General features: G+C 36.6%; 1 protein-coding gene across 1 annotated transcript in view; it reads left to right on the top strand.

Moving 5' to 3' along the window:
• Positions 1-3,647: 3,647 nt before the first annotated feature.
• LOC145286516 (putative chitinase 10) overlaps positions 3,648-19,353 on the top strand; it is a 213,691-nt gene continuing 197,985 nt past the window's right edge. The window contains exons 1-3 of the mRNA XM_080135415.1: positions 3,648-3,722; positions 4,198-4,457; positions 12,392-12,644. Coding sequence (XP_079991541.1) covers positions 3,648-3,722; positions 4,198-4,457; positions 12,392-12,644 — 588 coding nt within the window. The remainder of the gene's footprint in view (positions 3,723-4,197; positions 4,458-12,391; positions 12,645-19,353) is intronic.

Below are 19,353 nucleotides of genomic sequence, written 5' to 3'. Positions count from 1 at the left end.
ACTTTAACAACCAGACCATTCCTTTTCGAAATCAGGTATAGTTCGACTGGCAAGGACTCTCGAAGTGTGGTAAACGGTTCTTTAAAGAGATAAACAGGAAACAAAAACTGAGAGCGGTTTAACAGACTGACCGGCGACAGATAATAGTCCTTTCATTCAATAGCAAACGCCCTGTCTAAGGTAAATTAATTCCTGATATCAAACTTCGTTCGTAACATAACTTTCGGTGAGATTTTAAGATTCACTGTATTCGTTAATTTCGTTTTCTCTATACTTAACTGTTAGCAAGTGATAAAACTATATTCAACCGGTAGCAAGTAATAAACAATGCATCGTATATTATAGGGGTCAGCAACTCATTTAAACTCTCGCGCCGGGTTGTGTTATACTGACGAGTCACGAGCCGGACGGTAGCCATTAATGAAAAATAAGTAAAATTACATATGCAGAACCCTGTCAAACGAAATTTAAATATTTTAAATATTTAAAACCATTATGAAAATAAAAAGTCCGAAAAATAAAAGAGAATCTAAAATAAAAAAAATATAAAAAAAAAATTAGTTTTCCTCAAAAAAACATCAAAATACGCCAAAATGAAAAAAATCACTCTAAGCGAAATGGATGAAATTATGACGCTTATCTTTGAAACTGTTATTGAAAATATAATATCATAGACCATTGAAAGATTCAAGCAGCTGACATAGTATAGAAACCGGGGTAATCGATAAGGGGCTCCGCTATAGAAGGAATGAAATAGAAAACCAGCTGAGACAATATTGTCTCTTTGAAACTGTGCACACCTAATGTCTGTCGTAGGCCAGTGTGTTAAACTGATCTCAGTTTTTTTCTGTATATTTCTTTAATTTTTCACGCTGAAATGGGGGTGATTGGGCTTTGGTCGTGTTTTTGCGGTCATAGTATTCAAATTCGGTTAAGTGGATCAGGGGAACTGAAGGTCTTTTGTTAAATTTGAACGCCTTGTCTCTCATGTTAAAAATAGTGCATTAGTGATCAGGCTGACAGGCATGACAAAATGCCTTCACGGGCCGGATCCGATCTGAAAGTCATAGGTTGCCGACCCTTGGTATAGTACAAAACAAAAACATTTTATTATATTTCCGAAAGAAAATAAAAGCGCATATTCGATTATTCCCCCAGCCCATAAAAAATCAAGAAACATTTTATTATAGTTTCCGAAAAAAAAATAAAATAAAATCACTTATATGAATACATATTATTGTAAAAGAAATTATTTAAAATAAAATTAGTACAAATTTTTTCCTGATTTTTTTTAAAACACTTAATTGGTTACTTTTATTTTTTAAAATCAAAACAGGAAATCAGAAATATCAGGAACTAAGTTTGATTTAACACTGTTTGCTGCGGAGTTCGAGTCAGTAATCCTTCTGGTTTGCAGCCGGATTCGGTCCGAGGAGATGCACATTATTAGGCATTATTTCTTCCTCTGGGGGTGGGGGTTGTTTTATTGAAATGCGAACGAGTTTGTTCTTGTATATTTTTATACTAGACAAGAGTTTATCTCTTGACGGAGCTGGTATTCCTCACATCTGATCTCATACAGCGTTTTACTGTGAGAAATAAACCTGCAAAACATCGGAGAGTACAGAAATTGAAACATTCTGAATCTAATAGCCAGGATGAGGATAGCAATGAGGAACATGCTGCTGATTTTTTACATGGGTAACAGAAATCATGTGATAAATTCTGATCAGGTTAGATGCGGACATTCCTTGTCCGTAAATCGGTAACAGAGATACACAACGTACTAAAAAAATAGATGAAAACGCAATTGTACTATCAATTTAACGTATCCCAAATGTTAGGATGTAAAAACAAAAAGAGGAAAATATTAAAAGAGTGGCCAAATTAAAAGTGCCCGCACTAGCAATCAAACTCCAACCTCTGTCCCATCGCCGAAATATTGTATCTCTGTGCCTGCTTTACAAGTATTTTAATGGAATATGCTTTGATGAACTCAAAGCACTTGTACCTACTTGACGTAGATACCCCGATAAACCCTCCAAGCAGCAAAATCCCATTCCTACATTGTAGCGATCCCTATATACAATAAAGCCTTCTACTCAAATATCATTTTAATGCAAGACTTTAGAATTCCCTCCCGGATTCCTGCTTCTCTAACTGTAGTGATATGCAGAAGTTCAAGTATAATGTATACAGACATCTTACTACCCAAACTCCTTGCATAGTATCCCTATAAATTTGATATCAAATATTAACCCCTTACAACAAAGCGGCACTGTGCCTTGTTTAAGATGAAATAACAGTAAAACAGTAAAAATAAAATATAACCAAAAAGAGGAAGTACGTTTTTCAGCAGAACAATGGATAAGAATTTGATCATCAAGATACATAATGGATGTGTAATAGGATGGTTAGTCAAAGTGTGACGAACAAAAGACCGGGAATAAAATGGTAGATATATTTAGATTTGGTTTACGAGGAGTTCTAAATGTGTCGCCATGAGTTTTGCGACAATCTCGAAAGTTGGACACAGTTGAGAATAATGGCCGGTTCGACACGGTTGAGGACAGTTGTGAGTCTGAGACAATCGAAGACAGGTCATGGCCAGAACAAATGGTGAAATGAATTGATAAACCGACTGACAAACACAACTTCGACAATAGAAGTAGATGTGAATCTTAGCATAGAGAGACGACGACACGACCAGAGAAGATGAAAGAAATCCACGGGGTAATACACCTTTTTCAAAGAAAACTGAAAAGCAAACAATTTTCGCTTTAAAAAAAGTGTATTACGCTTAATTATGATTTCAATCATTCAATAAAATATTTCCAACATTATTTGATGTTCTAAAATTTCAAATTATGATTTATTTACAAAGAAATCGCATATAATTCATTGTTCTTAATAACATGAACCAACGATCAAAGAAAGGAGAAAATTTTATCTAGCTTTCTTCTTTCTTTGATCGTTGGTGCATGTTATTAATGTTGTATTGTAAGTGTTCATATTAGTGGTTGAGTGTTCATATTGTGGAGATAGACAGATCTTATATATAAAGAGACAGGGTACATTTTAAAGGAGCTGGGAACATGTAATACACAAGGAGAGGGGGATTGATAGAAGAGATATAGATAGACAGAGAGATTGACATTTATACCGTTTGACAGTTCTGTGGGAGTGTTTCTATAAACATTATCTTTCTTTAACATATATATTTTTGAGATGAAGATTTTCAGTCTTTTATCATAATGAAGGAATCGGTCATTACTTATAATAGCTGAGGGGGTCGCATTTTTAAGATGATAGAGACACATTCTTAGATGAGTTTATACACAAAGTTCTTATAATACAAAAGAGTGGAACACAAGTCTTATAATACAAATTCACAATACCTTTCTCGTTGAATGGCATAACACGAAGACGACAGTTATAAAAATATCGTGATGTTCGTTTACTCCATTTCGACCGGTCAATGGCTTTGCATCAAGGAATTCAAAGTCTCTACATGATTTCCTTCTTCTCACCTTATCAGCTCTGTCTGTCCGACCCTGTCCCAGCCTCTGACTGACTCTCTCTCCCCCCACTGACTTACTGACTTACTCTAAAGCTCTAACTATATTGAGAACTCATGACGTCATTGCATGACCAAACAACGTGCATACCGATCCCGTGGCCCGACACGCCTCACGGATCCAAGCATGCATCGCTCCTCACATGTTTACAAAGGCCGATTTCTCTAACCTAATTTTCCTAACCCAATTTACAAATACGTTTAACATGTTCTATTGTTCGGATCTAGATTACCTCATTTTTAATGTCATTTCATTTCATTAAGACAATTGCATCATCATATTCTTTTTTCAATAACATTACTTACAACGCATTCCTTTTCAATAACATCTCTGTATTATTTATTCATTTTAACTTATGATTGGAATTCTCAATTCACAATCTACCTTCCTAGGTTCGAATCCTCGGCTATCCTATCTCATATTTACTCACTTACAAGAACAGGCGGCTGTTCCTTAACATTAAGAAAATGAAATTAATTATATATATATATATATATATATATATATATATATATATATATATATATATATATATATATATAAACTGCTATTTAATTCTCTTAAGCAAGACAATCCGGCTTATATAAGGCAATCCGAGACACTTTATTTTATATGTCAGAATAATTTCCTCTTTCTGTCTTTTCACACGTATACGATTAATTTGGTATTTGTTGTTATTTTTGCAGTGATCGGCGTCACCCGGCGGATTTGTTATTACACGAATTGGTCGCAATACCGGCAGAATTTCGGCAAATTTCTCCCCTCGAATATCCACCCGTTCCATTGTACACATATATGTTTCGCTTTTGCAAAATTGGAAGCAAACAAATTAAAATCCTTTGAATGGAATGATGAGACGGAACCTTGGAATACTGGATTGTGAGTAGAAAAAACGTTTTTACACACACACACACACACACATACATACATATATATATATATATATATATATATATATATATATATATATATATATATATATATATATATATATATATATATACTAGCATTTCAGATCGGCGTTGCCCGGGTGTTTGGAGGTGTATGTTGAGCACAAAAAAATAAAAAATTGGTCAATTTTAACTTTGACCCCTATTATGACCCCTTAACGTTTATTGTTTTGGGCTCAAATCAAGTTATTAAGTTAGATCCATGTCCAAGGAACCTGTATCTAAAATTTCAAGTGTTTATACCCAAAATTGTCGTAGGATTTTGGTAGAGTTCTCAAAGGTCAAATCGTTTAACTTTGACCATTTAAAAGTCACATTTCTGGCCGAAAACCGATCACAAAGATTTTCCCACATCTCAGTACCCTGTATATCAAATTTCGAGTCTGTAGACTTGGAATTGACAGAGTTATTGCGTAGGGAAATGCGCGCACACACACACACACATAGACCCGTTCACTTTCATATATATATATATATATATATATATATATATATATATATATATATATATATATATATATATATATATATATATATATACTAGCATGGGTTCCCGGCGTTGCTCGGGTGTTTAGAGGTGTATGCTGAGCAAAAAATAAAAAATTGGTAAATTTTTTAACTTTGACCCCTATTATGACCCCTTAACATTTACTTTTTGGGCTCAAATCAAGTTATTAAGTTAGATCCATGTCCAATGAACCTATATCTAAAATTTCAAGTGTTTATACCCAAAATTGTCGTAAGAGTTTGGTAGAGTTCTCAAAGGTCAAATCGTTGAACTTTGACCCTTTAACAGCCAAATTTCTGGTTGAAAACCAATCCCAAAGATTTTCCCAAATGTTGCTTAGCTTCGGTGACGGAAATGGATGTGTAAACGTAATTAAACCATAAAAGCAACTGTATATCAAATTTCGAGTCTGTAGACTAAAAATTAACAGAGTTATTGTGAAGGAAAATGTACACAGACACACAGATACATAGACACACAGACAGACAGACAGACACACAAACACGTTTACTTATATATATATATATATATGTGCATATCATTATATATACATATATGTATATATGTATATATATATATATATATATATAATTATTATCATGCATTCCTTTCGTGTTCGTCTTTAAAAGCAAAATACTTTAAATACATTAAAATTCGCGCACATGCACGTGCACACACACACACACACACACACACACACATATTAAATGTAAATAAAAATTAAAATTAAAAAATAAAAATGTTAGACGACTATTTTTTTTCTCTTAATCAATAGCAGCTGTATCAAAATATTTTTAAGGAAGAAGAGAAGAAAAAGAAAAAGCACAACTGTATATATTTTTAATGAGTGTTGCGTTATGGTATATCGAGAGTATAAGATGTATCTTGGAGACTGGTCACGTCTAATTCTACTATACACTACTTGTGTTTACAAAATGATGGTCGTTTTAAACGAACGTAGATAGCCTCCAAAATTTTCAGATGCCATAGTGAGTAACACTCTTTTTCTAAACAGAGAAAATGTCTATTAGGATTAGACGTATTCTGTCTCTAAGATACATCTCCTGCTGTACATATATTATAACGCTATCTTTATTTTAAATATATACAGTTGCTTCTATGGTAGAATTACGTTGACACATCTATTCCCGTCACCGAAGCTAAGCAACGTTAAGCCTGGTCATTACCAAAATGAGTGACCATTTAGGAATTCCAGGTGCTGTATGCTCTCCGCTTATCTCGATATTATTTCCAGTTTTCCTGAAACTCTCATTGCCACTGGACTAAAGCAATGCCGTTTATGGAGAGGTGTGGTTGGGAATTACGCAACCCTTTCCTCATAATTACACACGCAGCTACCTTTACAGGGGTATCCATTCTTTCAAGACTAAACGTAGGCTTCCACAGTTGTTTTTCTTTTTTTCTCTTTTCCCTTTTAGAAAAATAAGACCATCAATATAACTTCTGTCGAGTGAGAAAGAGTCAGTTCTCCGCCTGAGGCGCTCTTGCTGATGGATACTGGTATGTACATGGCTTTTTTTGTGGGGTCAGAATTCACCAATATGTGGTACGTTGGTTTTTTTTCAATATGCCATAACCTTCCGATGGTAGAAAATGAATAAATAGGTATACTATTCGTAATTAACGTTGGCGGCCTTTTGACAAACTAGGAACTACCTCATTAGCAATCAAGAGCTTTATTATCAGAATAAGGTATGGTTCGGCTCGGTTCTATGAAATTCACCTTCCTAGGCAATACATTCTCCTTCGAGAAAAATCGTGGTGATTTATTTTTGATCAGCCGGGACTCCTACCGGCAAATACTCACGCGGCCGTTCTCATTTATTTTTGTGCTCGACTAGAGTATCTCCTTGAAGAGAACATGTTTGTCAATCGCTTTCTTCCTCTTTTTTGTCTATGCTTTTATTGAAATCGCTCCAGGCAACATATGAAGCCACTTAATGTAAGGAGCTAAAAAACACTTCAAGGTCAAAAACTAACCAACGATAAGTGTTATATGGTTAGTTTTCGATCCAGAAAACAACAATTCTTCGCCCTTTTTCAAAAACATTACTCATGGAATGCGAGGACTAAATGACAAAATAAGGGATGCGAGGGTTACAAGGCTGCTGAAAGTAAACCTAAGCAATACTTACTACTCTCTCAATGTGAGAACATGCGACCAGTCATTGCTACACTCATATTAGTTATTTTTCATTGAATTTGATGGGAAGTGGCGGTGGTCTAGCGGTTAACGACATGAACTACGACCTGGGTGTCCTAAGTTCGTTCCACAAAGATTATTTTTACTTAGGATGTCTTTTTCGAAAGAATTCTATCTAGAAAAATATCTGAGAAACCAATGCCAACTATAGAATCTTAGGATTCATACGATATGATAATGATTGAATTTGGTTGATTGATATTTTCTCTTTTTTTTTTACATACTAACATTCGATTAAGTAAGTTTTCGAGCAAGAGACATTTTGTTTTACGGTTGCCTCTCGTTTTAAATGTGCTGGGTTTTGGTTTTTCCTAATAAATGCCGTCCGAAATCACACGACGACGGGTCATCCCAGCCTTGGCTGATTTAGCCTGTGGTCACGAATATTAAATGCCTTACTCAGAACTTTACTTCCTCTTTTCTCCTTGACGTGTGAACATGTCCTTTCTTTCACCCCTTTCCCCCCCTGACTGTTCATGTGACAATATGCTTTGTCCGTACCAGTTATGTTTGACGTGTTTTTGAAGCAACACGCGGTCAAGTTCACTATGATGGGGAAGGTCTCCTAGCGGCTTCGGCTGCAGGGAGACAGGGTAGTACCAGTCAAGGATTCGTCACTTGACACTCAGCCCAACAGGTGAGGGGCCGGGAACCGGCCCAGCACCTGTTGGACTGAGGTACACCGCCTGGGTAATACCTAGGAGGTCCACCCTCCCAGGCCTTGCCACCGGGCTTTCCGGTGGGGCAAGTTTATTGCTTGTTGCCTGAGGCGCCCCGACTGGGGAATGCCGACGGGGTTACTCAGGCAATTTTTAAAATTGCAGGAGTGCCCCTCCTTTAGGGGAGCCTGCGGGTATCCCACTTTCCAGGCCTTGTGCCAAATATTGCCGATGTGGGCGGCAATTAGATATAAACCCCTTCTCTATCTGTTTGACATATTGCAGATGTTTGGTAAATCTTTCTTTAATCATATTCACGTATTAGGAAAGAAGATATGTTGCTATCCTTTGCTGATCGATCGTTATTTTTATGCCAGATGCTCGACTGGGCTTCAATCTATGGTTTCCCCTGTAAAACATTCACAAGAAAAGCTCGTCTGACTACAACCACTGTCAATAAGTTCCCTTCCTTCCTCTTTATACTAAAAATTAAACGAAACTTCTTTGAACAAAGTTTTTTTTTTTCGTATAATTAAATTTCTGTATAGCACTAAACCGGGAGACTGCTTCCCGGCTGACTATAACTTAATAGTTTTCAAGTCCAAAGAAAAAAAATCTTGCTGAGCCGCCCTCTTAAATAATAAAATTCTGCCCAATCGCCACCCTTACAACTCATCACAATTTGTCTAACTGACCACCTTACATTCATGAACCCTTATCCTCGAGTAGCACTTGGGCCTTGATAAGTGGTGATTTTCTTGTAAAAAACATCTGTGAATATTTAGTAAATTACATTTAAGAGCAACTATATCTTGTTATATTTGTATAAGTAAACTTTTTAGTTATGTTTTGTTTATCGCTTTTGGATAATGGTAAAAATTCGCGATCAGTAAAAAGAAAATGCGAGAAAAAATTCTCCATGCATTACAAATGATGCATTGGGCTATTTTTGGTATACGAGACACCTTCAGTAAGTTTCCAGACCTTTTTCGTATAGAAATCTTTATTGATAGTACACGCATGAAACACAAGTCCCCTTCGAGGTAATCTCCTCCGGCTGCAATGCATTTGTTGAACCGTTCCAACAACTTCTTGAAAGCTTCCATGGAAGTCTTCTTGTATGAGCGTGTCAATGAACTTCTTCACATCCTCTTTCAAGCCCTCAACTGTCTCATAACGACAGCCTTTAAGGTTTTTCTTGGGCCTCGAGAATAACCAAAAGTCACAGGGATTAAGGTTTGAACCATAGGGAGGTTAAGTAACTGTCTTGATGTCCATCTTGGTACAATTGTTCTGTGACAACGATGAAGTTGTGGACTGGTGCATTCGTGCAACTCTTCTGCATCTTCAGTTCCTCGCGAATAATTGTGTACAGTTCCCACACTGATATCAAGCTGTGCACTTTATTGTCTCTATAGATACACGGCGGTCTTTAGACAAGAAATTCTTTATTTGGCCAATGAATTTCTGATTTCCTTACTCCCCCCACACTTCTAATCATCACTCACAGTCTCCCTGCCTTCCTTGAATCTCTTATACCCCTCAAAAACTGGTCCTCCATTCATGCAAGATGGTCCAAAAGCAATCTGAAGCATTCCATATGTTTATGTGATATGTTTTCCAAATTTAAAACAGAATTTTATTACATATCGTTCTTCTAAAGTGTTCTCACGTTTAAGTTGCATTTTTGAAATCCACCATCTATAACAATTAGGCTTTAGTAGGGTGTATTCCAATTCCGGCTTTCTTTTAAACCTGAAATCATAAAAATTGGTCAGACATCTCATAAGATGAATAGCAATAGTATACTGAATTTTCAAGAGTTTACGGCAATTTTAAATGCCTTTACAAAAAAAAAGTCTGGAAAATTATTGAAGATACCTTTTTATGTTACGAAATGAGGAATCATTTCCATTTAAAATCCATTTAGTATCATACATGTAAAATTAAGAAATGTGCACTAGAAATTCTTCAACATTATGTGAATAAGCTAAGTCAGAAGAAAACTGCCATCGAATTTGACCTGATGTCGTGTTTATCTAAAACGAAACTCGAATTTGAACTCGAAATGATTTCTCATTTAATAGTTATTAATATGAACATGGAATAATGATATTAAACAAAACAATAAATAAACCAATTTTTAATATATATATATATATATATATATATATATATATATATATATATATATATATATATAGTAATCCACATACAGTACTGTTTCGCTGTTTCACAGCTCATCAGTGCGGCTAGACAGGCAACTACCTCAAGCCAGGATTGAAACCCGACCGATTATACGGTAGTCAAGGCTTCTAACCATTACGCTATTGGCGGCTGCTTGAACGAGTAGTGAGTTTAACGATGTTTTGATATCGTCCGAAATACCTCCGCTCGATTTGTTTACACAAAGAGCGTCGCTTATATGCTAATGGTAATTCGTTTTTCACTTCTCAATATGCTCAACTCAAGGTGAGGAGCATTATAGTCGTCCACATACAGTACTGTTTCGCTGTTTCACAGCTCATCAGTGCGGCTAGACAGGCAACTACCTCAAGCCAGGATTGAAATATATATATACAGAATTTTCTCTGACTGTGACGTTTGAACATTATTCACTTTTGTTTATTTATTTATTTATTTATTACATTTTCACCCCAAACAAGGCAAATTGCCACTTTGGTGTAGGGGGCTACTATCAGGGGCAATAACTACTGGGGTACTATGTAGGGATTTGGGAAGTAAAATGTCGGGTCACGTTACACTTGAACTTCTGCACGTCAGTACTGTTGGGGAAGCAGGGACCGGGAATGGAATTCCAGAGTCTAGCCGTTCTGGGAAAGAAACTATTGGAGTAAAAAGATCTTTTACATCTAGGGATCTCTACAGTGTGGGGGTGGGATTTAGCAGCCTGTCGGGTTTGTCGAGGGTGCTCACGTCGTGGGGGCACAAGTGATTGCAGTTCGTCAGAGCATTCACCACTAAAATACTTGTAGAAAAGGCAGAGGGATGCAACATTTCGTCGATGGGACAGAGGCTGAAGCTTAGATGCCAGTTCAGGGCCTATCAGATTTGCGACTCTCTTTTGAACCTTGTCAAGGAGCGAGAGACTAGTAGCAGATGCACCAGCCCAGATGTGACAGCAATACTCCATACATGGGCGAATGGTGGCCTTATAAAGGTACAGGATACTTTCGGGTGTTAGTAGTTGTCTAGCACGGTAGAGAGAGCCCACCTTTCTTGCAGCGGCCCTGGCAATGCCTTCAATGTAATTGTTCCAACTCATGTTTCCTGTGAACGTTAGGCCAAGGAGTTTGAAAGATGTACTCTCAGATAAAGAGTCGTTGGCCATTGCTATAGGTGGTAGAGATGGCTTCTTGTAATTATTGAATGAAACTAGTTTAGTCTTGGCAGCATTGAACGCGACCAACCACTTTTGTCCCCATTCCACCACAGACTGGAGGTCTTCCTCTAGTGTTTCTGCCATTTCTTTAGAAATGTGTTCATTCGTCTTCCTGTTGTGCCTGCCATAGAGTGTAGTGTCATCAGCATATATACCCATCTCTGAGGCAATTTTGTCGGGGAGGTCATTTATTAATATCAGGAACAATAGAGGTCCAAGGATAGAACCCTGGGGCACCCCCGCATTTATATCATATTGTTTAGACGTACGACCGTCGAGGACAACCTGGATTTTTCTCTTATCTAAGAAGGATTTAATTATGTTAAGTATTCTATCAGTGATACCGTATGATCTAATTTTCCTGAGAAGACCCTCATGCCATACCCTATCAAACGCCTTAGATATATCTAGAGGAAAGAACAATTAACGAACCAGAAAAAAAAATGTTACAACTACACTATAATAGCGAAATTCGAAACTTCTTATATTAAATTTCAAGGCAAAGTAATGGCCTCTAATTAATTGTCATGTTAAAGTAATGAATATATCAAAAAATTACGAAAAGCGATAAGGTAGAAAAAAAGTATTAAAGAAAACATTTTTGGGTGAAAATGAGCGAAAATGAACTGTTTCGCTAAAAAAAAAAAAAAAAAAAATACCGGAAAGTTCCAAAGGGAGGTAAAGAGTGTGTAACTATTGCCAATTGATTTTTTTTTTTAATAGATTGTGTGTTTTGCTTTTTTTAGCCTATCTGAGTTACTTCCCTTGTAATTATTTCACGTTTTCCCAAAGAAATAAAACGATGTTTTTTTACGATAAAGATCGAAAACTCGTGTTCTTTAAATAATGCGGTCACATTTGAGTTCTTCTGACATGCCAATTAAGTAGATATCATTGCTTTTAGTTGAAGTTGATACAAAAAAGTCAGTGGATACCATTGTTTTTTTTTTGTTTTGTTTTGTTTTTTTAATCGATGTTTTCGTTTTCTGAATTTTGCTATGATAGTGTAGTTGATCCAAAAAAAATTTTATAAAAGTGTCGCTTGCTTGCTTTCTTTTCCTTTTTTCAGATACGAGCAATTAAACAACCTTAAAAAAATTAACCCCAATCTAAAAACCCTCTTGTCGGTCGGGGGTTGGAACATGGGATCGGAACCTTTTATGGCGATGGTCGCGACTTACGCAACTAGGAAAACGTTTATAGATCATGCGATTACTTATCTACGAATGAGAAACTTTGATGGTTTGGATATCGATTGGGAATACCCAGCCAATCGAGGCAGTCCCCCCGAAGATAAACATCGATATACTGCGTTGATTAGGGTAAGTTTTACGTTTGAACATTTAGTTCGTAAACCGGTGCAATTTGGTTTTCTTTTTTTTTTTTTCTTTTTTTTTTTATAAACCGGTATATCAGATCAGTGCAACAATGTTTGCTGGTTTGTAGGACGGTTATTTTAAACAATTGTACTTTATTTTATGCATATTTTTATTACTTAAACATATCACTGTTATTGATTTATAATTTTTTCTTTCAGATTATTAAAGCACCATTCCTATATTTCTGCAATATTCTCACCAACGTTAACCTGAAAACGACCTTCTTTAGTTAACACAAGGGGAGTCGTCTTTCATATTGCTCGTCCTTACACAGCAATATCTATCAAAGATCTCGGAGAATTTGATTTCGAGGATTATAAAACCATTTAACTGGCCTTAAGTTAACATTTCGTGAGGATATTGAACATAAGTTAGATTCACATCAAAACTTAAAGAATTTTAGGTACTTGCTAATTTTTTTAAGGAGGCGACTGGTAATTATTTTCTCTAAATTATTTGTACAACTATAATTAAGCTTAATGGGAATTTTTATTAAATATTTTATGCAAAGGATTATTTACTGGTAAATTGTCGGTTTAAAAGATTAAAAAATATATGTTATATTTTAGATTTAACTAGTAACTTAAATGGGGGAGGTGTATACCAAATAATTTTACGACTTCTATTTTTCCTTTCAATGTTCCTATTACTTTTCTTATACTCAATTTTAGTATTTAAATACAGACTGTTTTAGAGAATTATTACATGCGTAATTATTATTATTAAATATTTCTTCATTGCTAATGATATGGTTAGTTGATATTGGGATGTGTTGATTAAAATAGTGGAGCTGATTTGACTTAGGATTAACATACGAGGTGCCTTCAATAAGTTTCCAGATTTTTCGTATGGGCATTTTTATTGATAATACACACATGAAACCCTAGTCCTCTTCGAAGTAATCTCCTCCGGTCGCAATGCACTTGTTTTATCGTTCCAACAACATCCGGAAGGCCCCATGGACGTTCTCTTGTGTGAGCGTGTCAATGACGCTCGTCACAGTTTCTTTCATCTCTTTAATTGTCTCATAACGATAGCATATAAGGTTTTTCTTGAGCTTGGGGAATAACCAAAAGTCACAAGGAGCAAGACTATAGGAAGGGTGAGGAACTTTCTTGATGACTAAGCTAGGTCAAACAGTCTGATCTTCTTTGAACACCCTTGGGACAGACTTTGCACAAATATTCTACATCTAGAGTTCCTCGCGAATGATTGTGAGTAAAGTTCCCACACTGATATCAAACGGTGCACTTATTGTCTCTATAGACACACGACGGTATTTATCCTTGAAATTCTTTATTTGGCCAATCAACTCTTGTGTTCTGACTTCCTTATTCCTTCCACACCTCTCATCATCCCTCACACTTCCTGCCTTCCTTGAATCTTTTATACCACTCAAAAACTGATGCTGGATTCACGCAAGACGATCCAAAAGCAGCCTGAAGCCTTCCATATGTTTCTGTGACAGTTTTCCAAGCTTAAAACAGAATGTTATTACATATTTTTCTTCTAAAGTGTCCTCACGTCCAGATTGCATTTTGGAAATTCACCAACTGTGACAATTCCATTTCCTGCTGTAGCAGTTCATTTTAACGTGAAATCATAAAAATTGGTCCGTCATCTCAAAAGTAAGTAATAACATACTGCATTTTCAAGAGTCTACGACAATTTTAAATGCCTGTACAAAAGAAGTCTAGAAACTTATTAGGGGCACCTCATATATTTGATAATAATTTTCATTCATATATAATTAGAAATAGTACTAACCCCAAAGCTGACATAAATCAAAATGTTTGTACACGAAACGATGAAAAACTCGGATTTAAAGCAGAGATCACAGCAGAAATCAAAATTAATTTTCTAGATGTTACTTTAACCTTAACTGTGAAACATAAACTTTATATGAAGGAAAATTATTACCTATCCAAAGCGTCCAAAGACTAAAACTTACGCAGGCAAGGTTTTGACTTCCGTATTTAGGGATGCGCAAGATATTTTGTTCATCAATTACATTCAAAAAGGAAGGGGCATCAATAGTGAATATTATTGATACGTTTGAAAGCAGAAACTGACAAAGGAAAACGGCTGCAAACGGCTGAAGAAGCATAAAAGTGCTCTTTTACTAAGACAATTCACAGTGTCATAAGTTGGTCGCAACGATAGCAAAAGTACATGACATTCACTTTGAATTGATTCCGTACCCCTATTATCCAGATCTAGCTTCAAGCGACTACTACCTGCTTAGACCTCAAAAGAAAGAATTCTCAAGGGAACGAGATTTGGTTCCAATGAAGAAGTGATATCAAGTAAGACCAAAAATCGTTCCACATCATCATCTCTTATGAATCCGAAGATTCTGTTGTTGGCATTGGTTTTCCCGACATTTTTCTATTCAAAATTCACGACGCGATGTTTGCCAACTTTCCTAAGTGAAAGTGATTCGAACTTAAGACACCCAGGTCGTCAATCCGTGTAGTTAACCACTAGACCACCGTCATGCCTCCACAAAAATGGCATTTAAAAATTGTTAGAGAATAGGTAGGAATAGGGTATCACCAAAGAAGGGGACTATGTTGATGAATATAAGCCAAAATTCATCTAAAAGTGTTACGTTGTGCGTATGAATACGTTCTATAACGACGTACATGTTGAATAGTGGAGTTTATCTTTTTCTGTATATTCATGTACGTTTAAATGCGTGTATGTATATACGTCGAATCATTTAGTTGATCGTCTAGTGTGTATATTTTAACATTTATGCAACAGTTCTAACAGGAAACGATTGACGTGGACGTATCAAACCAGTTGTAGAAACACAGTTCTTTTTAACAGATGTAAATAACACAACACGTACTTGCATTATTTACGAACATTTATTTTCATGATCTGGCCGGCATTTTCAGAGATTACACGTTTTTTACGTCTTGGCTGTATGAAATGACGCCGCCCTCTGCCCTATGGAGAGACCAACTCCCCTTTTTGAGACGTTCGTTCTCTCTGATGTCCAGCTAACGACTGCATAGAATCTCCCCAAATCTACATACATCTCATCACGTGTCTCATACCAACAGCTGATGTAACCCCAATCTAGTTATTTGATTATGCAAACCAAATATAATGCTTACATCTATTTTCTATTTTCCATTCCCTAATGTACAAACTACGACCGGCATTATTTGTGTTTTAACCCCGTGTATACAACTTATCTTCAAGGCCAATGGAGCATAATTGCTCCACTTCTCATTCTCCTTCTCTCTCACATTCCTGTCCCAGGGTACTGAGAAGTCTACAATCTGCCAGTTTTTTTGAGACCTTGTCAATGACGACCAAATCCGGACGATCATGTTCCAATTGCTTGGTCGTTATGACACTTTTGTCCCACCATACCACTACCTTGCCATCCTCACTTGTTCTCACTTTATCAGACACCTCCTCAAACCATTTTCCAGCACACTTCACCCCAATCCTCTTACACACCTCCCAATATATCCGGAGTCCTATGCGATTGTGTCTTTTGCGGTACTCTCTCTCTCTCTCTCTCTCTCTCTCTCTCTCTCTCTCTCTCTCTCTCTCTCTCTCTCTCTCTCTCTCTCTCTCGGCCAGTCCACTACACCCTGCTGCAAGGTGCGCAATTGACTCTGAGGTCTTACCACAAATCTGGCATTCTGCAGCAACTTGCTCTCGTAGAACCACTTTTTTGAACAATCGTGTTCCTAATGCCTGCTCTTGTGCTGCACAAACAAAAGCTTCAGTACTCTCAGACAGATACCCAGCTCTAAGCTAATTGCCATGATCCTTCATCAGCCACTGCTGCAATATCCTGGAAGAACCTTCCATGCATTTTCTTCCTAGCCAGTTCCTCTGCTCTTTCACATAATCAGCCTTGGTCTCACATACCTCCACTTCATTGGCCGCAACCTTAAGCATCCACTCCTCACTTCTAACCACATGCTCCTTCAACGACATCCCCTTGGTTCTAACACAATCTTTTACACTTTTCAATCCTCTCCCACCATCTTTCCTCTTTTGATACAGCCTTACTATGCTACTTCGAATGTGAAATATACCAAACATTGCTAAAACTTTTCTTGTTTTGATATCCATGGCATGCAAATCCTTGTCAGACCATTCTAAAATTCCGCACTGTATCTCAAAACACTGACTGCCCATGCATTTACTGCTTTCATTAGGTTTCCTCTATATAGTTTCGACTTAGCAATTAGTTTACCTCTTCTAAGATACTGCTTCCTGACTTTTTCCTTCATTCCTCTGTTCATGATGCCTACACCCTCCAGCACTCCTAAATACTTATATCCTGTATCTTCTATTTCTTTCATGATTTTTCCATTTGGCAGCACTGTTCCATTCGAATGAACCTTTACTCCTCTTTTCATCACCAACATCGCACATTTACTAATCCCAAACTCCATCCCAATGTCTTCTGAGTATGTCCCCACAAGTTCTACCAGCCTCTTTTTCTTATCATTTCTACGGAATATTTTTAAATCATCCATAAACAGTAGATGGTTGAAGTGTCTGTCATCAAATCCAAAGTTATACCTCAGTTTTTCTCTCTTCATGCTCAATGGCATCATTATCATTACAAAAAGAAGTGACGATAACGAATCTCCTTGAAATATCCCACGTTTAATGCCAACCTGCCCCATCTCCTCTCTGTTTGCTGTCAGTACCGTTTTCCATTGAGCCATACTTGTCTCCAAAAGCCCTACCACATTCTCAGCAACCTTCATCATCAATAGTGTTTCACGTATCCATGAATGAGAAACCATGTCATAAGCCTTTCTGTAATCGATCCATGCTACGCTCAGATTCCTCTTCTTCTTCTTCTTCTTCTTCTTCTTCTTCTTCTTCTTCTTCTTCACATCCTGCATTATTGTTTTATCAATTAGTAGTTGTTCTTTAGTACCTCTCGAGCCTTTCCGGCACCCGTTTTGTTCGTCAGGAAAATCACCATTACTCTCTAGATTTTCATAAATTTTCTCCGCAAATATTCAATAATAATAATAATAGTAATAATAATAATAATAATAATAATAATAATGTTTTGACCCTGCTTGTCAACACAGATACTACGATATTGACCCTGTTTGTTAACACAGATGCTACGCTATGATCACAGCCCAAAGAGTCACAACATTACAAAAGTTGTCTTATTAGTTAAACCAGGAATTTACTGAATGATGTGTTATTCTGCTCAATCCAGTTAGTCATAAACTATGTCTCGCTTGGCTGAAGATTCTATACTCATAAACTATGTAGGCCAACACGAATTCCGTTGCGATATGAAAATTCGACATATAAACACAATGATTCTTTTCTTTAAATATGCTTTTAATAAACTATTGTCTTCTTAACAATAACTTCTTCAACAAGAGTGTCTATATTGAAAGGATATTTTCCCATCATTGATTTACCTACGCATTATGAAAAAAAAGCATTTTTATTTGTTTCCGAAATATCTTACTGAATCCATGTATATTTTTAGCCATACCTGAAAAAATGTGTGCGAATTTCTTAGCTTTGCTTTTTATGAGCTTTGTTTACGAGTGTTTGTTACATAACCGTTTCTCTGGGAGGTGATAGTGGTTAACGATACGGACTGACGACATAGGTATTCCGAGTTCGAATCCAGTTCGTTCCACATAATCACTTTCACTCAGTAGGTTCTCGTAAGAACCGATGTCTTTCTAGAAAGAATTCTGAGGATAAAAATATCGGGGAAACCAATACCAACAATGGATTTATCTGATTCGTACAATATGAATGAACAGTCTCACCACGGAAGCTGAATGTTGTCGTTTGTATTTTTATTTGTTTTATTTTTATTTTTTTCTACAAGGAAAGCACCGCTTATCAAGACCCGGAAGCAACCCGACGATAAGAGTTAACGAGTGTAAGGTAATCAGTGCGACAACAGCTTAGTGATCGTTTTGGTATGAACTGGACAGAACTTGACTATTTAATGGGGACTGGATATCAAGAACTTGTTCACATTAGACTTGAATACGACCATGTTGTAGTCAGTTGAGAAGCAGATCAGTAGAACTGGCGGGCAGTTCTAAGAAAGAAACTTTATTAATTGAATTTGCGTTTAGATTTAGGCACTGATAGAGAGTATGGGAACTTATTGGTAGTGGTTGGAGCTTGATGAGTGCTTTTTGTGAAGTTTAGCGCAGGAACCATTGAATGAAGCTCAATCGCGCATCTGTTCATGATCTTGTTTGTTAGACGCCAAAACTCATGAGAGCCAAGTCTCTGTTCTACTTTGAACTTAATGGATTGAGTATATGACTCTTTCATGTTTTCTATCATTGATTACTGGCAGTCATAAAAGCGACTTTATTTGCAAAACATCTATTACGTTGAAGTAGTGGTTTCATGTTATACAAAGTCAAGCTTATTTAGCTCTGTGGTCATTGAACGAAAGCCTTATTTAATCCACGGAGATAGCTTGTTCTGGTTGTATCAACCATGTTTTCGGAATTTTTGAGATAGGGTTTGATAATTTCTTACGGCCGGTGTAATTTTCAACTTTCTTCAGGCGTATCTTGTCGAACTCAAGAATCTTTCTGTCGAACTCGGGAATCTGTACAGAATTTCGAACGAAAATCTGTATTTAAATCACGTTCCG

Source organism: Euprymna scolopes, chromosome 10, assembly GCF_053919585.1.
Source record: "Euprymna scolopes isolate OS-2025 chromosome 10, ASM5391958v1, whole genome shotgun sequence".
Classification (NCBI taxonomy): domain Eukaryota; kingdom Metazoa; phylum Mollusca; class Cephalopoda; order Sepiida; family Sepiolidae; genus Euprymna; species Euprymna scolopes.
The sequence above is the reverse complement of the archived record's forward strand: the minus strand, read 5'-3'. Positions and strand labels throughout refer to the sequence as shown.